This window comes from Bubalus kerabau, chromosome 8, assembly GCF_029407905.1.
Source record: "Bubalus kerabau isolate K-KA32 ecotype Philippines breed swamp buffalo chromosome 8, PCC_UOA_SB_1v2, whole genome shotgun sequence".
Lineage (NCBI taxonomy): Eukaryota > Metazoa > Chordata > Mammalia > Artiodactyla > Bovidae > Bubalus > Bubalus kerabau.
Window position 1 is genome coordinate 23,550,586 of NC_073631.1, and position 27,710 is coordinate 23,578,295.

The following is a 27,710-nucleotide window of genomic DNA, read 5'->3' on the forward strand; positions in this document are numbered from 1 at the left end:
ATTTACTTAGAGATTTCTCCTCCCAGACCTCTTGTCGTTCCTTGAGGGAAGGAATTGAATAATTTATCTCTTCATTCCCAGAGCTTATCACACACTGCTCAGACCAAAGTCTGAGAATTTAATGTAAGAGATTTAAGAAGGTGTTTTTCCTCTTTTCAAAGGCTTGAAGTGTGACTCTAAGCTGGGCAGGGGTTATGGGAACTACACAGGGAGAAGTGTCTCCTGTGGTCGCTGTCATAGGGTTATCAGCTTTGGGGCTTGAGTCTGTGTCCTGCTCAGACATCCTTTTCTGGAGCTCAGCGCAACCAGAGAGCCCCGTGGTGGACATGGATCCCCAGCTCCAAATGTGTCCTGGCTGCAGTCTCCACATCAGAGCATAGTGTTCTGAGAAGTCCTCCCATGCCACCCTGGGAAGATGATGTCCAGGGTTTTCTCTAGGATTTGGTGTTTAGCCAAGCCATGCTGCCATTGTTTCTCTGGGACAGTGCAGGAAGGCTGCTCTCTGAAAGCACTGCACTGCTCCATTCCACTTGCTCATCTTCAATTTCAAAACAGAGGATCTATCCTGAGCCTCCCAGGACCGGCAGGAGGATGTGTGTGCGTGCAGTGTCTGCAGTCTCTCACTCACGTGTTACTTGCCCATTTCATTTACAACTCTCATCTCTCCAACTTTTAACCTTTAATTAAAAATATCTTTAGTTTGTGATGAGGCGGAGGAAATAGAAAATAACTAGTCCTGCCTGCTTCTATCTTAGTCTTATGGCACATTTTGAAAATAGAAGTCATGCAATTTGGCATTTTTATTGTTTAGTCACAATCTGCCACTCTTACCTGGGGAAGAAAAAAAACAGTCTCATGCCTTAAAGCACAGGGAAGGAGAAGTTTTAAAAAATTGCCTCCCAACTGATGAAAAATTTATATAAGTTAAGAGATGTATTTCTGAGCTAAATATTTCGGTTTGTCATGTAACTGGAGTGTCATGTTATTTTCACTAATCAATCAAACAATAGGTATTTTATTAATCAACAGGCTCAGAACTGAGATAAGTACTATGAAGGGTATAAAAGAAAAGAGTATAAAAGAACTCTAAACACTTAAGAAGTCAATAACCAAACGGACAAGAATTTCTTCCTGTTGCTTGATTTGTAACTAGTTAGAAAAGGAAAAGGTTTTTAATGACAGCTCTAAACCAAAATGTTTTTTTTTAAACCTTAGAGAAGTAGTACTAGATAAAGATTTTGATTTTGATACACCTATTCATTCCTTTTAGATTTGGCGTGTAGAAAACAACGGTAGGGTCGAAATTGACCGAAACGCGTATGGTGAATTCTATGGTGGGGACTGCTACATTATACTTTACACGTATCCCAGAGGACAGATTATCTACACCTGGTGAGCTTCCCTCTTTCATAAAATCTCAAGTTCTGTAGAGGCTACATTTTGCTCCAAAGTTAAGTTTCATTATATTCCATGCAATATGGGATAAAATTATCCTATAATTTAGCCTCGTGAGCTTTGTATAACATGAATGTAGTATTTTCTTCTTGTATGATTTTGGCTATGTTTTGGTAGCTGCTGTCCATGAGCAGTTTAGATAAAAGTCATCCTTACCAATTTAGGAGAAAGGTTTTGGTAGCTGAAGGGTGGTGTTCCTTTAGTGGATATCTAGTTGGATAACTCCTCTCCTTTGAAAGCTAACAAACACTCCAACTGGCCAGCATCAGGTACCATGTCTTCTTCTTGTTAAAATTCACAGAGGCTCATCCAGATTGGAGTTGCAACATTCCAATCAGTCAGATTCTCTAAGGCATGTATATAATTTATGGTTCTATTTCAGACTCTGGAGATCTCAAATTGATGCATCCTTATTCTTTGTCCTCATGAAATTCATAGCAGTGTTAAATAAAAAATGCTATTGCTTCCGTTTCTTATCCATTTCTTTTGCATAATGATTTGAGTTAATTGAAGGTTAAGTTTACTTCCCTGGTGGCTCAGACTGTATAGAATCAGCCTGCAATGCAGGAGACCTGGGTTTGATCTTCAGGTCAGGAAGGTCCCCTGAAGAAGAAAATGCAACCCACTCCAGTATTCTTGCCTGGAGAATCCCATGGACAGAGGAGCCTGGTGGGCTATGGTCCATAGGGTCGCAAAGCATCAGGACATGACTGAGTAACTAACACTTTCACCTTCAAGTTAACTTAGAGTCAGTGCCAATGGAAATGTCCAACCAAGTAAGTGAAGTGCACACAGCATGCTGGACTAGTCCAAGGGGCAGGATTCTGCAACAAATCATGCAATGCTGGATTCTCAAACTATTTGTGAAGTGAAATCACATAAAGTGGAATATTTCTGAGAAGACTGAGAAAAAGAAAAGAATTTTCAAAAAAGATATTAAAGCTGAGTGGTGTAGGTTGAAGTTGAGAGGATGAAACAGGATCCTGCCTTTGCCTACATGGTGGTAGCTGTCTTCAGTGAGGATACTGAGTGGACGAGGACTCGGGTGTCTGCTGATAGGGTGACTTTTCTCTATGGTGAGTGTCCCACCGGATGACAGAGTCATCCATCCTCACAGTGTGACCACTTCCCCCTTATACTGGCCAGTGCCTTGACCTTAACCAAGATCAGGAGATGAGATGATTGTCCCCACCCCATGTGTTCTTGGTACCCCAAGGATGGTCTGGAAACCAGGAGTGTCAGCGTCCCTGGGGAGCTGGTTAGAAATAGAGAATATCAGGCCCCACCTTTGACCTACTAAAGCGGAACCTGTGTTTTAACAAGTTCTCAGGATGATTCAGAATCACCTTAATGATTGACAGGCACTGCCTTAGGCAAGGGCTCCAACCACTAGCTGCACATACTAACCCAGATAATTCTTCCCAAAGCTGAATACACAGTGCCCTCTTTATACCAAATAAATCAGACCCCCAGTTGGCGGGACTCTGGAGTTTCTAATGTACACCATGGCATTAATGAGAACCTCTGCGTTCAGAGACATTTCTGACCCCACAGTTGCATCATATCCTGTCAAAGATGAATGTATTTAGCTATTTAGCTCTGTGTTTAAGATGCCATCTTCATAGCAACCGGTTTTTTTTGAGCAGCATGTTTGTGCCAGCAAAATGCTAGATGTTTCCATGTATTATTTCTCTTCCTCACAATCAGATAATTTTCAAAAGATCTAAAAGGAGGGGGGAATCAGATAGAGTAAATAATTTAACACAAAGTCACAACTCTTGTAACGGGTGAAGCAACATTTCACACCTTGATCTGCAGCTATCTTTAAGGCCTGCCTGCAGCTATCCCCTGGTAAAAGCTATATCCTTATTTTGCAATTTCCTTTTCTAAAATTTTAATTCAGAAAAGTATCTGTGCAAAGCATGGCATCTGTAAGGATAAATTCATTGTAAGTATGTAATGAATTTACATTACTTACATCCTGAGTAAGCTTTTCTTTTACATTCTGTTTCTTGGTCTTCCTCTAAATTCTTTTCGGTGTGTAAAAAATATAGTTAATAATTGTGGCACTTAAATCAAACAGGAAAGATTAAATAAGTGATTCAAGAGAATGTTTTGAGGAATTAGCCATTTGCAATCCACATAAATGACTATGTGGATATAAATTAAATGGATTAAATCAGGTTATAAATTTTGAATGTAAAAGCTATTCTTTAAATCACTTGAAAGTGTCCATTGAGCACTTTCTATGTGCCAAGCACTGAGCTAGATACTAAAGATACAATAAAAAACGTTCCCCAAGAATTTATACTTAAAAGAGAGAAAGATGGTTATCAGCCATTTCAATAAAGTATGAAGGCTTAAGATAAAACCAAGCTGAATGATCTGTGTAGAATTAGGAACAGACACTCAAGCTCACTGCTAGGTTATTGGTGAAGGACTCCTAAAGGTGACATCTAAGTGGGAGCAGAAATGAGAGTGAGGAAAGCAAGCAAATAGTATTGAAGGTGTTCCTAGCAATGCAAGAAAAAGCGTGCTCTAATCTAGTAGTAATGGTGTATGGCATGAGCAAAGTTAGGAAGCAAAAGATAAAACCAGTGAATGAGAAGGAGCCAAGTGATTAGTTGGGCTTCCCTAGTGACTCAGACAGTAAAGAGTCGGCCTGTAATGCCAGAGACCTGGGTTTGATCCCTGGGTCGGGAAGATCCCTTGGAGGAGGGCATGGCAACCCACTCCAGTATTCTTGCCTGGGAAATCACATGGACAGAGGAGCCTGGCGGGCTACAGTCCATGGGGTCGTTTAATAGCACAGATGTTAAATTTGTAAGTTTGTTGATGTATAGTTTGCAGAACTTCAAAAACTTCCCTGAACATAGTGAAGGGGCATTTAGGAAATGCCTCCTGAGGACTAGCTTCAAATTAAACAACTTTCCAGTTTATGTGGTCATTTCATTCATGGGATATGAATAGGTTAAATCCAAGAGGCAGAGTTAAAGGTGACAAACTTGAATGAAATCACTGCTGAATACATAAATTTGTCTTTTTATTTCTGAAACTACTGAGACTCTAAAATGACAAAAGAAAACTAATTTCAGCAGTGATCTTTTCTCTGAAATGTCAAGTAATTGAAATTAAACAAACTTTGATCAGTGGTGATGATGAGTCTCTTGAAGCAATAAATTCCATTTTCATGCAGCATTTTATTTTTAATGAGTAACGAGTACCACAGATTTGTAAAGAAGAAATCATATCAAAGTAGATAGCTTCTTTTCTCCCTCTAAGCACAGGATTTCAAAGTTAAGAGACAAAGCAATTTTCTTATGGTCTTGATTGCATTGCAGTCCTTGACTGCCTGGGTCACAGATCCATAAAGCAAATTAGTTTGAATCTGTGTGGGTGGAAACGTGGTCACTTTGACAGGAAGAAGAAGAAGGGTTTGAGATAAACAGTGAAATATTAAGAGTGTCAGAAGGCAAAAAGAAAATGAAGAAATATCCAAGAAAGTGCCGAGCTAGCGAATCAAGGACAGGTGATAACAGACCTTGCTGTTTCCTCAGCTCTGCGTTACTCCCCACCTGGTGCTTCCAGCGGCTCCCAGAAGTGTCTGCTAGCCTGACAGGCTCATGGAAAATTTCAGTTATTTGCATTAAAAGACTATATCTTCATGTGTGCCCTTATTATGGAAAGCATTTTCTATTTTTCTAAACATATGTCTGACATAAGCATGTCCTTTTTTTTCACCCCACTGTACAACATTTTCATATCAACCATTTGACTCTGTTGGTTCAATGAAATATTCTGAGATAAATGAGGTTTCCTGCACTCAGTGTTGTGGGGGTATGTGTGTGCATATGTGCATGTGTGGTGTGTATGTATGTGTGTGTGTTGTCCAGGTTGGGAGCCTACTGTTAATCTGGTTCTGGGTATGGAATAGGTAGGTCACTCTCAAAACTTCAGAAGCAAGAATATAATTAATTGTCAAAATCCATTTCCAGGATTGGTATTCTTCCTGCTAACCTGTAGTCACATAGAGATGGGAGGATTGGCTACAAACAGTGCTTTCACTGCCTTTTCCCTCCCACAGTCATCAAACAAGCAGATCTCCCAGAGGCTGTTGTGTAGGGTAAGCCAGCGTTTGGAGTTAGAGCCACAAGTTATCCTAGAAAGAGAAGTTGCCAATGAATTGACTCCTATCTGGTCACTGATACTTTAGCTTCTCTTACCGTTTTATTCATAATTCCTTTAAAGAATGACAAAATGGGGGCCTCTCCATTGCCTGTATGTGTTTGTGTGTGCGCGCTCCGTCAATTCAATCATGTCCAACTCTTTGTGATACTATAGACTGCAGCCCTCCAGGTTCCTCTGTCCATGGGAAATGCCTTTAAAGAAGGACCAGAATTACAAAATGGGGGCCTCTCCATTACCTGTGTGTGTGTGTGTGTGTGTGTGTGTGTGCGCGTGCGCGCGCGCACATGCTCAGTTAACTCAATCGTGTCCAACTCTGTGACACTGCAGAATGCCCGCCAGGCTCCTCTGTCCACGGGATTCTCCAGGCAAGAATACTGGAGTGGGTTGCCACGCCCTCCTCCAGGGGATCTGCCTGACCCACAGGTTGAACCCACATCTCCTGCGTCTCCTGCATTTCAGGCAGATTCTTTACCCACTGAGCCACCTGGAAAGCCCCTCCGTTGCCTGCTTCTGATCACTATTTTCTTGATATTTGTGGGTCCACACATTTGTTACTATGCTCACCAAATAGTCATGGAAAAATAAAGTGTCTCTAATATCCAGCCCAATAGATCTGGCTCATATACTACTCAAATGGATTATTTTCACTGTTGAGATTGTTTCCCAAAATAGGCAGCTCCAACTTGAAATCAGACAGAATTGACTACTTAGCTAAGTTATTATGGAACTAAAAATGGGCCCTTGAAATGGAGATTAAAAACATCTATGATATGTTATTCTAAACAATACATAGGATAGATCATGGCTCAGTGTTAGTACTTTAAAAAACAATAGCTTCTATGGCTTTTTTATGTCAAAACAGCAAGGTTTCTTCTTGATCTTTCATAATAACTTAAGTTTCTTTCTGTTTGAAATGCCTGCCTTAGAGATCTTAAACTTAAATACAAGCTAATTTTACTTTGGTTCCTCCAGGCAAGGAGCAAATGCCACGCGGGATGAGCTGACAACCTCCGCATTCCTGACTGTTCAGTTGGATAGATCCCTCGGGGGACAGGCTGTGCAGGTTGGGATGTTTTTACCCCCTAAACTCATACAAGTTTTGCAAGCCCAATGTCTCGTTAAAACCCTTCTCCTATGTCAGGATGCAGATTTGACACTTTGTAAATATTTCCTTTTTTTTCATTTCAGAATTTAAATATTCCTACTCTCATGCCATACTTGTTTTCTCAGATTCTGGAAAAGAGGGAACAAATTTAAAAATAGAAACAAAAATAAGCTATTAACAGATTTACAGCCCCAAAGAATCTTTCCTTTAGAATCATATGAGATCAATGGCAACCGCTTGTTGCTGCTGCTGCTGCTGCTGCTGCTGCTAAGTCGCTTCAGTTGTGTCCGAGTCTGTGCGACCCCATAGACGGCAGCCCACCAGGCTCCCCGTCCCTGGGATTCTCCAGGCAAGAACACTGGAGTGGATTGCCATTTCCTTCTCCAATGCATGAAAGTGAAAAATGAAAGTGAAGTCGCTCAGTCGTGTCCGTCACTCAGTCGTGTCCGCGTTCTACCTGAGTTATCACTTCCAACTGATCACTTTCCAGTTTTCAAATTTTTATACATTTTCAGATCTTTATAAATCAAATCTCTATCTAAATTATTACCTGATTCAAAGGTAATAATTAGAAAAGTAAGTCCGATACTTTAGTGCATAATATGTAATATATGGAGATCCAATCTGGTCTTTAAGCTGGCTTTCTTTCCATCTTGGTTTTTAGTTCCTAAATAAAGCAAGTTAGACTTAAATTTAAAGATGCATATTGACTTTTTAAAATAAAACTAACATTGTTAATTGTCAGTTAACAAGTTAACAAGATTATTGAATTCTTTAAATACGCTTAACTCCTGTGAACTTCCCCATGAACTGTTTACTACATTCATTTCCTGAATGAAATATGTCTAAGAACTGACATCATCGATGTCATTTAATTAACCTTTATTCTTACAAAATCACACAGAACTTTGAAGATATGCACTGTGCGTTATAAATTCTACATTTCAGAGTTAACTACTACTATTTAATACACCCAATGAATGAATTTATTGTCAGGCATTTGAATCCTGAATTAACAATGAAAGCATAATGCCTCGTTTTACCACTAGATGGCAGGGGTTTACAATAAATTGCTATTTTAAACATTCCTTCATACTCAGAAACAGTACTGAAAATTTTTCAATTTACCTTTCTCTCTCTCTGGCCTTGCTGCGTCGCTTGCAGGATCATAGTTGCCTGATAAGGAATCAAACCTGAACTCCCTGCAGTGGAAGTACAGTCCTAAGCATGAACTGCCAGGGAATTCCCCTTTCTCTTTCTTATTTTCATTCACAGTGGAGAATGGGTATTAATCCGTAGCCCTCTTTCTCTCAATTTGGCAGTTGAGGTTTTCTCAATGTTTTGGGAAATGCTAAGGCAACAACAGTTTTAGGTACTCTTAGCTAACCTTGCCCCAACACAGTTTCATAATTGGCTGCTTGCTTATTTAAGTAAATGTCTGCTAACTTTCACTTTCATTCATTGGAGAAGGAAATGGCAACCCACTCCAGTGTTCTTGCCTGGAGAATCCCAGGGACGGGGGAGCCTGGTGGGCTGCCGTCTGTGGGGTCGCACAGAGTCGGACACGACTGAGGCGACTTAGCAGCAGCAGCAGCAGCAGCTGCTAACGGAAGGTTATCTGTGGAGTTACTTTCGCCACACCCTATGCCTTCCATCGATGGTGTATACTTCAGCATTCTCATTCACTTGGTTTCTAGAAAAAAAACAGACCAGGGCAGGGTAGGGGAGATGGTTTAATTTTTGCAAAAGGCAAGGTAATTGAAAAAAAATAGGAGACTGACACAAAATTTGAACTGTTCATGTAAATAAATGCATCAATAGTTTATGCAAAAAATAGGAAATTCATGTCTAATCTAGGATCTGTTCAACTAATAGATGAAATTAAGTCATTTACCATTTATTTTCTTCAATTTCCTTATCCTGACAAATGATTATGTTAAGTAAATCTACTATTACCATTTCCATAGGTAAGTTAAAAAGTAAAAATCTATTCTGTTTATTTTGCCAGCTTTTGATGTTTGGATTGAAATCTTTGTTCACTCTTAGGTAACGATGGTGGCTTAGATGGTTAAGAATATGCCTGCAAAGCAGGAGACCTGGGTTCGATCCCTGGGTTGGGAAGATCCCTTGGAGAAGGGAATGGCAACCCACTCCAGTATTCTTGCTGAAGAAGCCCATGGATAGAGGAGCCCGGCAGGCTATAGTCCATGGGGCCACAAAGAGTCAGACATGACTGAGCGACTAGCACTTTCACTCATGTGTTCATCTACATCTCCAAAGGGAAAAACAACAAAGTGCTGATCTTTGTCATCTTTTATAAAAATTACTTTTTTTTTTTTTTTTACATCTTTGTGCTAAGGTGTAAGTGGTGCAGTGTGGAAGCACAAAGCAGCGTAATGTGATGTTGTACCCACCTCCCCCGGCCCCAGTGTGCTCTATCTGGAATAACGAATGGTTCCTAAGTCAGCAAGGAAGCTGTGCTTGATTTTTATGAACCTATATTTTCTGTTAATCATCGTTCCTCCTGCACTTGACTTTTTATTTACTTTTAATTTTGTTTTCGAAAAGAAAAATAAGGATGTCTTTGGAAATACAGCCTTCTTTCATTGCCCTCTTTATTACATTTCTTTATCCCCTCTGCCCCCAGATTCGAGTCTCCCAAGGCAAAGAACCTGCTCACCTGCTGAGTTTGTTCAAAGACAAACCGCTCATTATTTACAAGAACGGAACATCAAAGAAAGAAGGTCAGGCACCGGCCCCCCCTACACGCCTCTTTCAAGTCCGAAGAAACCTGGCTTCGATCACCAGAATTATGGAGGTAATGTCACGCGGTCAATAAAACCTGCCCTGCTCATGGATTTCCCAGTGGCCCTGGGCCATCAGCCAATATCAGTCATTAAAAAAAAAGTGGCAAGTAAACTTCTTTCATTGCTATAACATATTTCACCATTAAAAAAACTAAAAGCAGGAGAATCAAGTAAAAAGTAAAAACGTTAATCAGATAACGGGCCTCTCATATTTTTCAACCACATTGTAACGAAACAAATGGATTTAAGAATAATGGAGAGGGGACACAGGTATACCGTTGACTGATTCATGTTGATGTTTGGCAGAAACCAACACAATACTGTAAAGCAGTTATCCTTCCATTAAAACTAAATTTAATTATATACAAAAAAGAAAATGTAAGAAATCAAGTTGTTGAAGCCCTGAGACAGCTTAAGCTCTGTCTTGAAAGGCCTGGGGGAAGATGGATCGCGGGTGATGGTCTGGTGACCACACTGGGGAAGTTGAAAGAGAAGGCACTTATTTGCACAAATGTAAAGGAACATGGAAAGCAAGCTTTGCCATACTGGACCAGAGTCATAATTCAGCTGGCCGAACGAGCTGCCTCTGAGTGGCAGCTGTGAAAGAAGTCAAGCCCCAGATTGCAGTGTCTGGCCCCAAGCCCGCCAGGTATGGGGCAAGGCCAGTGGGCCCAGGGTTTTGAATGGCTGGGTACTTTGACTTCAAGGAGGATTCTTCACAGTTCCTCACCCCATCACCTCAGTCATCATTGAAACCCAGGTCTCCCAAGTCTCCTAATTGCCCTGCGCTCTCTGTATGCCCACAAACCTGGACTGCTCTGCCAAGCTGTTCAGATGAGCCCTTAAAAGCAGGTGGGTCACAGCCTCCCTCCCCCTGGAACCTCTCCTGTAAGCCGCCCCCTTTCTTGCTCTGTGTTCTGAGGTCACAGAGGCCCATACAGCCCTCTCGAGTGGAAGTTGTGTTTTTCTCCGATGCTGGCTGACCAGGGATGGGATGGCAGGCGCCCCACCTTGCTCACTTTTGCCCCATTGACTTCGCTCCTTCTTATCCGTCTCCCTCCTCCATCTCTTTTCTATGTCTGCTGAGCCGAGAGTCCTGCCCTCTTTTTCTTTGATGGCTTTCTTGTCTCACTGTCTCCATCGCTGGCTCCTCTCATCTAGCAGTCTTATCTTGACCCCACTTCATCTCACACTTGTGGTCCTGTACTAGACCTTGTCCTTGGCAATAACTTTAGCACCTCAAGCATCTACTGTGTGACAAGGACTCCTGTCCTTTAGGCCCCATTTCTTCCAGCAATTCTCCAGTCTCACGACTGAATCCACGAACCCTCTCCACCCATCACATCCCCCACGTCTCCAACATCCCACTTCTCTACTGATAATGGATTCTGAGTTCACAGAGAATATAAAAATAATCCCAGAAGATTCACTTTATCTGCACGCGTGCATGCTAAGTTGCTTCAGTCGTGTCCGACTCTTGTGACTCTATGGATTGTAGCTCGCCAGGCTCCTCTGTCCATGGGATTCTCCAGGCAAGGATACTGGAGTGGGTTGCCATGCCCTCTGACCCAGGGATCGAACCCACATCTCTTATGTTTCCTGCATTGGCAGGTGATCTTTACCACTGGAGCCACGTGGGAAGCCTGATTACCTTATCTACTCCCCACCAATATCACCAGCTTGTCTGCGTCTGTATATCGAATTCTCCTTCTTGCCTATTTTACGAAATCAATTTAAGTTGTTAATTTATTGATAGCTAACAATTAATAAGCATTTTATAATAGTAATTTACATATAAACACTAAGGTACACATTAATATTGATATTAATAATAATGTTTGTATAAACTAATATACTGGTAAATAACTGAATACGTATTTATTACTTAAATAAAATGACTCCTGTCTCTCAGGCCAAATTCCATCTGCCCCCATTCCCCACCACTGACTTCTGTCCTGGCTCCCCTGTCCTGGGGTTTTCCAAAGACGTCCCTGGATTTCTCTGTCCAGCACTCTCATCCTAACTCTGGTTCATCATTCTTGCCTGCAGTCATCTTCTTTCTCTTCATATCACTGATTTATTCTTTTCTCCTGGATTCCTTACTCTGCAGCACAAACATGCCTTGAAAACACTTCCATCCTTTCTTTAAAAACTCTCTTGACTCTGAGCCTCCCGGCTACCACATCCTTTCTCTGCACTCCTTAAGAGTACAAATCCTCAGAAGAGTCATCTTCGCCCCCTCACTGCCCCTGCTATGCTAAGCCTCCTCTATCAAAAGCCGCTCCATTCAGCCATCCCTTCCCGCCACACCATCCACATGGGATTTATCTAGTTTGCCAATGACCTACCTTTTGCCATCAAATTCTCTTCTCTGATGCCATTGTTTTCAGCCTCTTTCTAGCATTTGACTTAGTTGCTCTTTCTGTCTTCTCAAAACACTGTTTTAAACGAGGCTTCTGAAACCCCACACTTACCAGGATTTCTCCCACCCTTGAGGGTCACCCTTCTGAAGGCTGTTTTCACTCGCACCCAGTTGCTGAATTCTCCTTCTCTGCTTGTCCTCGAAGCCCTTGAGCTCTCCAGGGCTGTCTTGGCCTTCCTCAGAGTGAGCTCGTTTAGTCATATAATTTAAATGCCATTCTGTATTGATTCATCCATGACATTCTGTGCAGGGATTCTCACGTGTTCAATTGTGACTGACTGTTTAGTCTGTCAAATTGAAAGTGAAATTTTCATCTCCAGGCCCTCTTAGCTGATTTCAGAGGCAAGAGTCAAGGAGAATCGTAACAGTTCTGAGCTCTTCCCAGTGGATGCTTCTTTATGAAGCATCGTGAGCTGCTTGTGATGCAGATTCTTTCTTTTCTTGCAGCCTCTCAAACTAACCTTTGCATTCCTAGCCTCTCTGAAATGCTCCAGTCAAAACACTATTGATAAGACTTTCTGTTTTCATCTCTTGGGAGGCTAAAGCTTTCTAAGGTTCTTTTGTGGAACTGCCACCCTGACCTCACACCAGTCTGGACATGGGCCTCTTATCACCTGTCTCTCCATCTTCCATGCTCTTTCCTCTATACCAACAAGGAGACATTTGGCTTCCCAGGTGGTGCAGTTGGTAAAGAGCTCACTGCCTGTGCAGGAGATGCAAGAGAGGCAGGTTCATTCCCTGGGTCAGGAAGATCCCCTGGAGTAGAATGTGGGAATCCTTTCCCGTATTTTTACCTGGAAAATTCCATGGGCAGAGGAGTCTGGTGGGCCTACAGGCCACCAGGGTCAAAAAGAATTGGACATGCCTGAGTGACTAAAAACGCACACACACACAAAACAAGGAGACATTTGGATTAGGAATTGGGAGTCACAATTCCTACCAGTTTTCATCATCACATCTGATGGATTCCTTTGAGCTTGGTCCATGGGGCCAACGTCTTACTGAAAGAAGATGCCAACCCTTCCCCTGAATGTGACCAACACCTGGGCACATCTTCAAACCTTCCAGCAGTACATGCTTGCTCCTCCAGTGCTGTCTCTGGGGACAGGGTCCTGATGGACCTGGGCAAGACCAGCTTTCTACACGCTGATGCTTTCCTCTGGCCACCCCACACAGTTGGTCAAACAGCATCACGTGCTGCTTCCCAAAGGGCTCTCTGCACTTGGCCTCAGGACACCATGCTCTGGAATTCCTCCTCCCTCGTGGCTGCCCCATCACAGTCTTGTTTCCTCCTCCTCCTCCATCGCCCTGCTAGCACACGTCACACGTCACACGTCACACGGAGTCCTACGGAAAGTCACACACACACTGTCGCAGTCACACACTCCTGTGTCCAGAGGGCCTCAGACCAGCGCAGAGACACAAGATGACAAGCTTACAGACGCAAGCCCATGCTAGGGCCTCAGGCCCCCTCCCAAGCCTGAGGCTCTGCACAATGCCTTGTTGCTGCCCCGAGGCTCCACCTTAAGGCTCACCCTCAGGCTGCAGTCTGGCCTCAGCCAGGTGCCTCTCACTGGCCCTGGGCCACATGGACCAGAACTGCGCTCATGTGGCTCATCCCAGACGGTGTCCACAACATCTTGTAGACGGTGTCTACAACATCTTGGTTAAAAGGAAGGGGGTTTGTCAGTGCTATGGAGAAGGCAATGGCACCCCACTCCAGTACTCTTGCCTGAAAAATCCCATGGACGGAGGAGCCTGGTAGGCTGCAGTCCATGGGATCGCAAAGAGTCGGACACGACTGAGCGACTTCACTTTCACTTTTCATTTTGATGCACTGGAGAAGGAAATGGCAACCCACTCCAGTGTTCTTGCCTGGAGAATCCCAGGGACGGGGGAGCCTGGTGGGCTGCCGTCTATGGGGTCGCACAGAGTCGGACACGACTGAAGCGACTTAGCAGCAGCAGCAGCAGTGCTATGCTTTTAATGCCTTCTGAATATTATTTTATAATCTGAGCTATAATTTATCTGAGCCTGGAGAAGCTTTTAGTCAATCTCTGTTACAGTCTTTTCTTACATTAAATCTCAATCCCTGTTTTATGATTTTTAGATGTCCCCTTGATTATTTGACAAACCTCTTTAGTAGCGGAGAGAAAATCTGAACACTGCTTTATGAGTGTCATTTGGGAATATTACATCCTCTTTCCAAGTATCAGTTATAGGCCATCATCCTTTTTGTGGTCTCTTTGAATATTATCCTTATTATGTATCACTTAAATTTGCCTCATTTTATTCTCAGAGGATTATGCAGGCAGCTGAGCCTTACAGTGACCCAGCAATATATGCGCCTGTTCTAATGTTTCTAACCCCCTAGCGGTTACCTAGTGGTGCCTAGGTGAGTTCACTTCAGTCACTCAGTCATGTCCAACTCTTTGCAACCCATGGACTGCAACACTCCATGTTTCCCTGTCCATCACCAACTCCCGGAGTTTACACAGACCCACGTCCATTGAGTCGGTGACGCCATCCAACCGTCTCATCCTCTGTCGTCCCCTTCTCCTCCCACCTTCAATCTTTCCCAGCATCAGGGTCTTTTCAGATGAGTCAGTTCTTCGCATCAGGTGGCCAAAGTATTGGAGTTTCAGCTTCAGCATCAGTCTCTCCAATGAATATTCAGGACTGATTTCCTTTAGGATGGACTGGTTGGATCTCCTTGCAATCCAAGGGACTTTCAAGAGTCTTCTCCAATACCACAGTTCAAAAGCATCAATTCATCGGTGCTCAGCTTTCTTTATAGTCCAACTCTCACATCCATACATGACTACTGGAAAAACCATAGCTTTGACTCAGTGGACCTCTGTTGGCAAAGTAATGTTTCTGCTTTTGAATATGCTGTTTAGGATGGTCATAGCTTTTCTTCCAAGGAGCAAACGTCTTTTAATTTCATGGCTGCAGTCACCATCTGCAGTGATTTTGGAGCCCAGAAAAATAAAGTCTGACACTGTTTCCATTGTTTCCCCATCTATTTGCCATGAAGTGATGGGAGTGGATGCTATGATCTTAGTTTTCTGAATGTTGAGCTTTAAGCCAACTTTTTCACTCTCCTCTTTCACTTTCATCAAGAGGCTCTTCAGTTCTTCTTCACTTTCTGCCATAAGGATGGTGTCATCTGCATATCTGAGGTTATTTGTATTTCCCCCTGCAATCTTGATTCCAGCTTGTGCTTCCTCCAGCCCAGTTTTTCTCATGCTGTATTCTACATGTAAGTTAAATAAGCACGGTGACAGTATACAGCCTTGATGTACTCCTTTGCCTATTTGGAACCAGTCTGTTGTTCCATGTCCAGTTCTAACTGTTGCTTCCTGACCTGCATACACATTTCTCAAGAGGCAGGTCAGGTGGTCTGGTATTCCTGTTTCTTTCAGAATTTTCCAGTTTATTGTGATCCACACAGTCAAAGGCTTTGGTGTAGTCAATAAATCAGAAGTAGATGGTTTTCTGGAATTCTCTTGCTTTTTCAATGATCCAGTAGATGTTGGCAATTTGATCTCTGGTTCCTCTGCCTTTTCTAAATCCAGCTTGAACATCTGGAAGTTCACAGTTTATGTACTGTTGAAGCCTGGCTCTGAGAATTTTTTGTACCTAGACAATGTATTAAAAGCCAGAGACATCACTTTGCCAACAGAGGTCTATCTAGTCAAAGCTATGGTTTATCCAGTAGTCATATATGGATGTGAGAGATGGACTATAAAGAAGGTTGAGTGCTGAAGAATTGATGCTTTTGAACTGTGGTGCTGGAGAAGACTCTTGAGAGTCCCTTGGACAGCAAGGAGATCAAACCAGTCAATCCTAAAAGAAATCAGTCCTGAATATTCATTGGAAGGACTGATGCTGAAGCTGAAGCTCCAATACTTGTCCACTTGATATGATGAGCCGAATCATTGGAAAAGACCCTGATGCTGGGAAAGATTGAAGGCAGGAGGAGGAAGGGGCAACAGGGGGTGAGATGGTTGGATGGCATCACCACCTCAATGGACGTGAGTTTCAGCGAGCTCCCAGAGGTAGTGAATGATAGGGAAGGGTGGTGTGCTGCAGTCCATGGAGTCGTCAAGTTCTGGACACAAGTTAGCAACTGAACAACAATAACAAGTGGTGTGCTAATGCCCCCTGAATTAATTCCTGGATCAGGACAGAAGTCTGTAGGTGGGTTGGCAGCAGCACAGCTTCTTGGGCATGTTTACTGAGGGATCAGCAATGAATTTAAATCATGTTATTTTTCTTCATACTCTAGGTCGATGTTGATGCAAACTCATTGAATTCCAATGATGTTTTTGTCCTGAAACTGCGACAAAATAATGGCTACATCTGGATAGGAAAAGGCTCCACACAGGAGGAGGAGAAAGGAGCAGAGTACATGGCAAGCGTCCTCAAATGCAAAACTGCAACGATTCAGGAAGGCAAGGAACCAGGTGTGTACAGGTGGGGCCAAGGACACGAGCCAGAACTTACATTTGGTGTACTTGCTCATCATGTAATTTATCTTTTTTATAAAAAAGAACTTTGAAGTGGTTATAGGGCATTAAAAACCCATTAACTAGTTGCAAGAATGGGTGACGGTACCTGCTCTATTTGTGTAACATCTCCTGCTATATTTAAGTAACTTAACAGTGAACTTGAGGTGAGATGCAATTATTTGTTACTGTAAAGCAATACCGACCATACGCTCCTGAAAATGCATAGGTTAACTCAGTGTGTTTTCCACAGAGGAGTTTTGGAATTCCCTTGGAGGGAAAAAAGACTACCAGACCTCTCCTCTGCTAGAATCCCAGGCTGAAGACCATCCACCTCGGCTTTACGGCTGCTCCAACAAAACTGGAAGATTCATTGTAAGCGTCCTGAGAAACCACGGGGTAGAACCAAACAGCAGGGGGAAAGGGAGGCATTCTGATACTGATCTGAGTATTTCCAGTGGCATTCCTACTCCAGTTCCCAGTTTTGGTTTACTTGCAAACCACAGATGACAATCTTTGCTCCACACAGGGCTGATTTTAGGAGCCAATGATAATGGATGGGAGAGCATGGAAATACTGTAATGTACCACAGAAATCAAGCGGCTCTTAAAAATATCAGCTACTTCACACCTGTGTCAGCACGTGGTTGTTGCTGTATGCATATGCACATGGTTGGATTTGTTAATTTAATAATTTGACACTTTTGGTGTGCAGCAATAGTGGTTTCTGTGATCAAACTATGTAAAATGGTACACTTCAGTTTCCCAGGGGAGTAAAACGTCTCACCGTGTTGATGGAATGGAAAACATTATGGAAATATTATGATCATTGAGCAAAATCACAGAAAGCTCTACACACACCTGCAAGTGGGCTGAAATCAGCAGGAATATTTTATGTCAAAGTCACATTCACAAGCTTTGAATTCTAGGCAATTCGAAGTCAAAGTGTCTGTGTACAAGTATTTTCTATGCATCTCTGAAATATCCTGGGCTGAGCCCCTCATCTCAGTTTAATCACAAAAATTCTGCTTTCTCCATTTGACATACTAGGCTTTTGTATAAACTTTTCATTTAAGGAACAGATTCTTTGCTGATAAAATTTGATATAAAGATTTGGTCACCCTGTCTTGGTAAATACATGCTTTACTTTTGAACACACACATGAACATTAATATTTTCCCAGGTACATTGCATGCTTGAAATAAAATGCTTTGAAGAAGAAACTGCTCATATGTGAAACACACTTGCAGCTTACAAGTGACTTGACGTAAAGATTAAAGATTTAAATGGTGAATTGTGATAAATATTAGGTTGTTAGGCACCACAGTTATTCATCTACTTTGCAGGAAATCCCTGTATTTTATAAATTTTTCATCAGGAAAATCTGTTTTACTCTTTTGTCTGTTATTTGGTATCACATCCAAATAACATCTTTTTCAGTGTGAGCCTAATTTCTTGAGAGTATTATTTGCTAATATTTCTATAAATATCATGCTTGTTTCCAATGAAGATATATTTTACAAAAATGAATATGCAAATATATACTCACAAATATAATTCCTAGGCTTTTTCTTAAGTTTAAAAAAATCTATTAGTTTTTGGCTTTTGTCATTCACATATTTAAGAGAAATATACTTTTTTCTTTACACCTATTCATTTTCTTGTTTGACATTTGGAACTCTAATTCTTAACATTTTAGGGAAAAGGAGTGTTGCTAACAAGTGTTTGATCTTATTACCATCATCAGAAAACAGGCTTTAGACGTGCAGATTCATACAAGACAGCAGAGTCTATTGGTCAAAAGCACAGCTTTTAGAACCAGTGTGCCTGTTCGATATCACTTACTTGGTGATATTTCTTACTGGCTGTGTGACCTGAGGCTGGTCACTTGTCCTCTCTGTGTTATAATGTTCTCATCTGAAAAATGGGGCTAATCCTAGTACCGACTTCACAGAGTTGTTGTGAATATTATCTTGGTTGTTGCATATAAAGAATTAGAACGGTGCCTGGCATGGTATATTCTGTAAAAAGATATATAAACACATTTCTTGCCCTCTGTACATGGCTAGTGTTTGTTTTTTGTGTAACAATCTGAGAATACCATCAGATTGCAACAAATAGGTATTGTCATGCTTAAGGGGCTGCAGGTGAGGTTCATGCCTTTTATCCATGGACAGAGCCCAGGAGCACAGGAGGCTCCGCTGAGTCCCACTGGCTAATGTGACACAGCCAAGGCCACAGTCAGCTTTACCTGCAGAGTCACGCGGCAGAGGGGAGACGTGAAGAACTGCAAACCCTAATCCAATCTGTCACCACCTCCTAATGACTAGGGGGAGTTTCATCCAGAATTCTTTCAAAAATTTGAACTTTAATGAATGCCTGCTGGTATTGGGTGTGTTAAACTAGCCAATTACCCTTTAGTGTTAGCTCTGGAGAACACAATTTAACCCATTTAAAATAAAAATAATGACACTTTGCTTATGGAATATTGTTATAATATTTTATTTAAAATGATTGATTTTTAAAAATGACCAGATCTATTAATAATCTTGACCTACCTACAAAATGAAAGAAGATGTAATACCTGCATCATAAACTTAAATGTCTTTAGGAACCAGGGAGGCAACAGAAACCTGTGAAGCAACTTGTCACGAAGAACTGGAAGTAGACGAAACTATGGCTATATTTCTTGTGCATGGTCTCTCTAAAGCCATATGCAATATTTATGTTAAATACTCTCCTTCCTAAATAAGATAGCCTCAGTTTGTGATACATGATTAAATAGATTGTTTTATTATTTAAGTTTTTATTGCCCAAAGGGAAGGGAAAAAATGACTAACAAATTTTTTTTTTTCACCTATGCTCCAGATAATACAAAGCATTTGTATCCTTTATATTAGAAAAATCACTGCTTGACTTTTGGGTTACAAAACTTTTTTATACATTTCAGATTGAAGAGGTTCCAGGAGAGTTTACCCAGGATGATTTAGCAGAAGATGATGTCATGCTGTTAGATGCTTGGGAACAGGTAAAACTGTATTTTGTTCATGGCGAGAAAGTGTGCTTATAGTTGGGAGCTGATACAACCTTCTTTGAGAAATGGGAAGTTTAATAATAAATAGACCCATAGATTTAGGCTATATTCATAAGAAACTTTCCTCAGTTTGGCAAAAAATAAAACTAATGCATATGGCAAGTTTTCTTCAGCTGGAAATGATTCCATGGCTATCCATCTTTGGCTGTATAGTTTTAGGTGGAAACAACAAACAAACAACAAAAAACTCCTGTTTTTCATTTATTTTGTAAGATTCATTTGTTCCTTATTTATTCAGACATTCATTCATTCTTATTCATTCATACATGTAAGTAATAAATGCATTAGTGGGTTGCAATGCCTCAGGGAGACTGAAATACTCAGAATTTCTCTTGAAATCTGACAAGAAGTCATCGGAGACCTCTCCCCTGGAGAAGAAACAAACAATACTTTTGAATCTACACACTAAAATACATTACTGTTAATATATATGTCTTTATTTGTAGCAAATTACTGGTGATTTTGTATGTCACATCGATGTGTTGTGTGTTAGTCACTCAGTCGTGTCTGACTCTTTGCAACCCCGTGTATTGTAGCCCACCAGGCTCCTCTGTCCATGGGATTCTCCAGGCAAGAATACTGGAGTGGGTTGTCATGCCCTCCTCCAGGGGATCTGCCCAACCCAGGGATCAAACCCAGGTCTCCTACATTGCAGGTAGATCCTATACTGTCCGAGCCACCAGGGAAGTCATACCTGAGAGTCGTTTTCTTTTAACCTCTATGTAAACTAATAATGGCTTCTTTGGTGGTTCATTGGTAAAGAATCTGCCCGACAATGCAGGAGACACAGGTTCAATCCCTGGGTTGGGAAGATCCCCTAGAGAAAGAAATGGCAACCCACTCCAGTATTCTTGCCTGGAAAATCACATGGACAGAGGAGTCTGGAGGGCTACAGTCTATGGGTTCGCAAAAGAGTCAGACATGATTATCGACTAAAGAGCAGCAAATTAATAATAGTGACAGGGAAAAATAAATATGTTAGGAGCTACATTATGTAGAACAAATATAAAACACGTTCCTGAATTAGGCCTAATCTTTAGTCAACCATAGAGATTTGTTACTTTTAGGTCTGTTCTTACTTGCTCAATCATTCAGTCATATTATACTTTAGCTTCTTGGTCTTGAATTAGCATATTTGAATATGGGATCTGGTCACAGATTCTCCCTAAGTGAATGGATCACTTATTTCTAGATATGAAATATAAAACCTCATGTCAATAAAACACCTTTGTGTATTTAAGAATTACAAAATAAGAAAGTCTCATTATTCAGAAGAATTTAATCTTTTCCATTTGTAGTCAACTCTGTTGCTTCCATGATCAAGGATGCTTTAGAATATTTCCGGTACTACACTTCATTTTTTTTTTAACTATGCTTTGTATTTACTCAGCAGTGCTGTCATGGTTTATTCTGTGCCTGTAGGCAAATATTCCAGCACTTTCAGTACGAATTAGAATATAATCAAAACTAACTTGACCAAAATTTCTCTGCCAACAAGTGATCTTAATGTGATTTAAATATAAGGGAATTCAGGAGAATTTTTCATCACTGAAGTACACAACCTACATTTGACAAGAAGGATACATGCAGAATTTATATCAGGTTTTAAAGAATCAGTATTTAAATACTAAACAATATTTGGGCTTTCCTGGTGGCTCAGACTGTAAAGAATCTGCCTGCAACGTGGGAGACCTGGGTTCGATCCCTGGGTTGGAAAGATCCCCTGGAGGAGGGCATGGCAACCCACTCCAGTATTCTTGCCTGGAGAATCCCCATGGACAGAGGAGTCTGGCAAGCTGCAGTCCATGGGGTGGCAAAGAGTGGGACATGACTGAGCGACTAAGCGCACACACACGTAGCACTTTTCCCAAAAAGTGTGACAGGATGCCATAACATAGGAGAAGACTAGGTTTAAGTTAGGGGTTCCTAAAGGGAGTGTGGGGTGCCCATGAACAAGCTACATGTGGCTCCCTCAGGATAATAATATGGGAATAATGCCTGCTTTACACACCCCAGGAGCATGTGTGCATAAAACCCAGCCAGTATGTTGTTTTCAGGAAGGCTCACTTTGTAAACTAGAAAAATACTATATAAACATAAAATACCAGAATGTGATCTGGAGTCAAACTGGCTGGATACAAATTCAGGCATCTCTTAGTAAGTGTAGACAGTAGGAAAGCGACGGAACTTCTCTGGACCTGCATCTTCACATCCCTGACTTTGGGGCCGTTGTGAAGATTCAGTGAGATGGTATGAGAAGCACTTTGCATAAGGCTCACACTGCATCTAGACTCCCAAAATTATGAGTATTATTATTGCTTCATTTTGCAGATTTTTATTTGGATTGGAAAAGATGCAAATGAAGTTGAGAAATCGGAATCTCTGAAGTCTGGTAAGCTGGATCCCATGGGCAATTAGGACATAATTCTGAACAGTTGTTACCAAGTTCCTGATTTCTCTTTGCACCACGTCCTCCAAAACCGTGTATCAAAACCAAGAAGAATCAGAAGAATCTTAGCTTTCATCTTCAGAACTAAAGAGTAGTGGAATTTTTTTAAAACTGAAGAATTTCAGAATAGGAATAAGAAAATTATGTTTTGTTATCTAATTTAGGATATAATTATATCAATTTATTCTTAGACTTTTAAATTCATTTTTTAAAATTATGGGAATAGTAAAAGCTCCATAACTCTGATAATCTAGATTTTTATAAATTCCTTTTGAGGAATGCTGTTCTTTCTGGCAGTAGTTTGTTGGTGGTGGTGGTGGGTTTTTTTGCATTATTGCAAAGTAAAGAATAATTATGCTGTAAGGATAATTCCATAAAGTTTGGGATTTTTTTTCAGGCAATAATGAGACATGCACATTCCAGATGTGAGAAAATAATAAGGAATTGTCCAAATGGAGTAGCATTGGCTACTTTGGGCCAATGAAAATTTGATTTATTACTTTTATTGGAAGGCTTTTCATTCTTTAGTTATTTTCCTTTAGTTGAAACTAACCAAATTTATTTGTTTTTTAAACTCTTTTTTAGCCAAAATATACCTTGAGACTGACCCTTCTGGAAGAGACAAGAGGACGCCAATTGTCATCATAAAACAGGGTCATGAGCCACCTACTTTCACAGGCTGGTTCCTGGGCTGGGATTCCAGTAGGTGGTAAACTGATTTTTGTAGGAAAAAAACAAATATAATGGGGCAGCTGTCCCGGGGGGAAGGAGGAGCTTGTTTAACTTTAGAAAATTAACCTCAGCCATATGGCTATTTTTCCGTGCTTAGAATTGGCTTGAAATTTCTTTTAAACTGGAATTTTCTTATGTTAATATTTTTATAACTTTTCTTATGGACCAATATTAGCTCTGCTGGATGCTAACATATCTTTTTATATGACTTTTTAAAGGGGAAAAACTATACACAATCTAGGGGAGTTTGTCAGCAACTTTTACAATTTAGGAGCCATTAGCCAAACTCCTACTTTTAATATACCATGGAAGAAAGTTATACCTGCCTTTGAGGTTATTCTTCTTTCTATGTATTGTGTTGAAAAGAATCACATGTTTGCAGTAAGATTTCTGTTAAGATGGTTTTAAAAGTTTGTTATTTTCCTTCTTTAGCAGATGTAACTGTGATAGTATTAACTCCTAAGCATCATTTCCTAAGAGAAACTTTACCTTTTTGGCCTTTTAAGAAGCCTTTGAAAGCACAGCTCTTTCTTGACAAAATGATTTATATTCTTAACCCACTTTTATATACATCCATATATTTGACAGTACCTGTTTAACATCACAAAAGATACATACAAAAAAGGCTTCACTAATACTGTCTTTATCATTAAAATACATATACTTAAAAAGGTGACATTGTGTGACATTTTATTCAAGTGTGATGTGTGAGTTAATTACACTGTCAAATTTAAGATTAAAATACTTTTATATATAAATAAATATGAATTTAATTTTTAAAAACTCATTAAGTAGTTAGAATCAAACTTTTCCATTGTTATAGAGTTAAATATCATAGTGTAAATGTAACCCGGGCTCTGTTAAAAGATAAATATAAGCATATTAACCATTTTAAGAATTCTTTTTTGGTCAAAAACCTTCTTGGATCCAGCACTGCCAAACCGAGCACTGGGGAGAGATTTTCATGGAGAAAAGGTGGCAAGAAAGCAAGGAAATTACTGCTGATTGGCTACAGCTTGAAGCCTAGTTGATTGTGATTGGTTGTCCTTAGGTTTTGATTTCGTAAGCTGGGAGGCATTTACAGGCTTAGATCTTGGTTTGCTTCCAGAAGTGGGAGCTTGCTCTATACAATGGGTCTGAGGCCTAAAAAAGTAGGGAGATGGCTCGGGGTTCTCTCCTGTCCTGGGCTACAAAACATTCACCTTAACAGACCCAGCTGTTTAATCCTGCGCTGTGAAAACACGACTTTCTCAAATCCCAAACGCAAGGACTCGGCGGCAGGTGTGCCATCAACACAAGCCCCGAGGAAAGGACAAAACCCTGGGGCGGTCACAGAAATGACCAGCAAAAACAGCCGCTGTATCATCAGTCCTGCGTCAGTCAATTGAAGGGCTGTTGGTGGACAGCAGGGATAAAAAGGATCTGTAAAAATTACCTGAAAAAGGTGAGCTAGGGAATTCCTTTTTGCATTTCACACCCAAAAGTGATATGGCTGGAAGAAACGCCTGCAACACGTGTGAAGTCAGCCTAGGGCAGGGGAACCAGGCTACTTCTAAAAAGAACATTTGGTGGATTATAGCAGGGCCGTCGTTCTGTGATATCGTGTAGCCTTAAAACTCCAATTACACGTACACACACATGGAAATTAGTCTTTTGGATTTGAAATGCACTTTCATACAGCCGAATTAATAAATATAAAAGTCACATGAATTATTTTCTACTTTTCTAGAATGGAGCTATTGCTTACTAATGTTTAATATGAAAGGTTAGATTGTTTTATTGTCTCTGATATTCCTCAAAGATGTTTGGGATGAAAAACTGTAACAAATTTAGCTGTCAGCTAGTGCTTTACAGACCTTTCTTTGCTTCAGAAAATATAGCAAACTGGTCTTTGTGTGAAATTTGTGACCGGAAAGAACATTAATGAATCCAGGAAAGTCAAGTACTAGTCAGAAATAAGTATTTCTTATTTACTACTTCTTCTGAAGTAGCATGCTCAGGAATTTCAAATAAGGAATTGGATCATGGCATTAACTTTGAACAAAAGACCAGGAAACAAAGAACCTATGTAAAGTGAACTATTGTTTTGTGTTTGAGCATTGTTTGTTTGTTTTGCAAGATTGTCCTAGAATTGGCTTCAAAATAGTTTCTGTGCTGGACAGATTACTCAGAGAGATTAAATTCTAGTCAAAAGGAAGAAAAGAATGTTAGTATTCATTGCATATAAGGAAGCGCATCTTGTAGTTTAAAAACTGTATTTTCAAAATGTTTTTTCTTGCTCTATCTTTAGATTTGTTACCCATTATGATTTCTCCCTTTTTAGTTTTAGATACATGTTAGATATTTTAAATACATGTTTGATATTGTGACTTCCCTGGTAGCTCAGATGGTAAAAGCATCTGCCTACAATGCGGGAGACCTGGGTTCGATCCCTGGGCTGGGAAGATACCCAGCCAGAATGGCAGCCCACTCCAGTACTCTTGCCTGGAAAATCCCATGGACAGAGGAGCCTGGCAGGCTGCAGTCCATGGGGTTGCAAAGAGTCGGACACGAATGAGTGACTTCACTTACACTTTCACTTTAGATATTTTAAAAGTATGTTATGTATTTTATATATTTTCTAAAACAGTTTCTCCTAAATACCATCCTTATTGTACTACCTAAAATATTAATAATGAAATACTTTAGTGATAAAAGAAAAGGTTGGATCCACATTTTTTTGTATATGCCTGGATAAATTTCATATGGTTCAAAAATTTAAATGTGAAAATGAAACTGTGAAAATAATAAACTAAAACATGGAATTCCATTGTAATGGGGAGATAATCTCTCAAGAACTGATAGAATAAGAAAATCAGTAAGGACCTAGAGATTTTGAACAGCTTTCTCAGCCACTTTAACCTAATTGATGTGTAGTGAACACTTCACCAATGAAGTGCTTAGTCGCTTGTTGTGTCCAACTCTTTGTAGCCTGCCAGGCTCCTTTGTCCATGGGGATTCTCCAGGCAAGAACACTGGAGTAGGTGGCCAGGCTTTCCTCCAGGAGATCTTCCCAATCCAGGGATTGAACCCAAGTCTCCTGCATTGCAGGTGGATTCTTTACCATCTGAGCCACCAGGGAAGCCCCCACCAATAATGGCAGTACATGTAATTGGTTTTTAAGGGCACTTAAATTATTTGCCAAGAGAGAAAATATTCTGGACCATACAACAAATTTCAACAGATGTTAAGTATTGAAATCATACAAATTGTGTTCTCTAATCACAATGGAATTAAAATAGAAATAACAGGCAGATAGCTTTCTAATCTGCAAATGTTTAGATAAATGAAAAAATCACAAGGGAAACAAATTATTTTTATCTCAATGAAAATTGAAATACAGCCTATTAAAATGTGTGGGATACAGCTAACTCTGGGTTTAAAAGGAAATTTATAGCACTAAATGCTAATATTAGATGAACAGGCCTCAATGATGTAAGCTTCCACCTTAAACTGAGTGAATTAAATCTAAAGGAAACAGAAGAAAATGATTAATACAGACTATTACAGAAAATGGGGGAAAATATAAATTTATATTTATATATACTAATATCAGGAATAAAAGAGGGGTTATATCACAGAATCTATGGACACTGAAAAGAAAATAAAAACCATAATTTTATGCTTATGAATCTGACAGTGATGAAATGGGCAAATTCTTTGGAAGACAGAAACTAAGTTAACTCAGGAAGAAACAGAACTTAATTAGCAACACGTTGTTGTTCAGTCGCTGAGTTGTATCCTGCTCTTTGTGACCCCATGGACTATAGTCCGCCAGTCTATGTCCATGGGATTTCCCACACAAGAATACTGGAGTCAGTTGCCATTTTCTTCTTGGGGGATCTTCCCAGATCAGGGATCAAACCTGTCTCCTGCATTGCTGTGCAGATTCTTTACACTGAGCCACCAGGGAGCAGTAGCAGCACATACACACTTATTAAAGAAAGGAATTCTTAGTTAAATGTCTCTGGCAGAGAAAGGCCTAGGTCTAATTGGGCTTCACTGGTGACTTCTATCAAGCATTTGAAAAAGCAGTTATACCAATTTTGTGCAAACTGTTCCCAACAATAGAAGATGAAAGAACATTTTCTGACCCATTTATGAGGCCAGTACTACCCTAATATCAAAGCTAAACAAAGAATTATAAGAAAGGAATGCTATATGCCAGTATTCCTCCATACATAGATGGAAAAATCTTTAAAATTTATCAAATTGACTCTACATTGAATGGGTTTTATCCCAGGAACCCATTTAAAAATTAATCTCCATATTACCAGACTAAAAAGAAAAAAGCATATGAATATCTGGATAGGTGCAGTAAAGTAGTTGATAAAGTTCAACAATCACTGATAATGAAACTGGGCAAACAGGTATAGAATGGAAGTTACTTGATGTTAAAATGGGTATCTATTAAAAAAAAATGTACAGCCTGACATCATACGTAGGTTTCCCAGGAGGCTCAGGGCTAGAAAGTCTGCCTGTGAATGTAGAAGATACGGGTTTGATCCCTGGGTTGGGAATATCCTCTGGAGAAGGAAATGGCAACCCACTCCAGTATTCTTGCCTGGGGAATCCCATAGACAGGAGCCTGATGGGTGTATAGTACTCGGAGTCACAGAGTAGGACACGACTGAGCACCACCAGCCAATATCATATTTAAGAGCAGAAGACCAAGTGTTTTCCCTCTAAGACTGGTATGAAATACAGAAGTTTGTTTCCATCCCTTCTGTGCTTTTCTGGAGGTCCTAACCAGGCTGAGAAGGCAGGGTTTCTCAGTCTTGGCACTATGGACATTTTGATAATTCTTGCTCTGGGAACGCCCCTGGGTGGGTGACTGGTAGCATCACTGGCTTCTGCTTCACAGATACCAGTAACCCCTTCCTCTCCTATGCCTTCTGCCAGTGTACTA

The 27,710-nt window shown here is 40.5% G+C and overlaps 1 protein-coding gene across 2 annotated transcripts in view; it reads left to right on the forward strand.

The window, feature by feature from the left end:
- SCIN (scinderin) overlaps positions 1 to 22,996 on the forward strand; it is an 85,353-nt gene extending 62,357 nt beyond the window's left edge. For both annotated transcript variants that reach the window (XM_055589875.1, XM_055589876.1), the window contains 8 exons: positions 1,271 to 1,392; positions 6,616 to 6,706; positions 9,396 to 9,566; positions 16,269 to 16,446; positions 16,742 to 16,863; positions 19,438 to 19,515; positions 21,913 to 21,973; positions 22,616 to 22,996. In XM_055589875.1, the coding sequence (XP_055445850.1) occupies positions 1,271 to 1,392; positions 6,616 to 6,706; positions 9,396 to 9,566; positions 16,269 to 16,446; positions 16,742 to 16,863; positions 19,438 to 19,515; positions 21,913 to 21,973; positions 22,616 to 22,743 (951 nt within the window). In that variant the 3' untranslated portion in view covers positions 22,744 to 22,996. The remainder of the gene's footprint in view (positions 1 to 1,270; positions 1,393 to 6,615; positions 6,707 to 9,395; positions 9,567 to 16,268; positions 16,447 to 16,741; positions 16,864 to 19,437; positions 19,516 to 21,912; positions 21,974 to 22,615) is intronic.
- Positions 22,997 to 27,710: the final 4,714 nt, after the last annotated feature.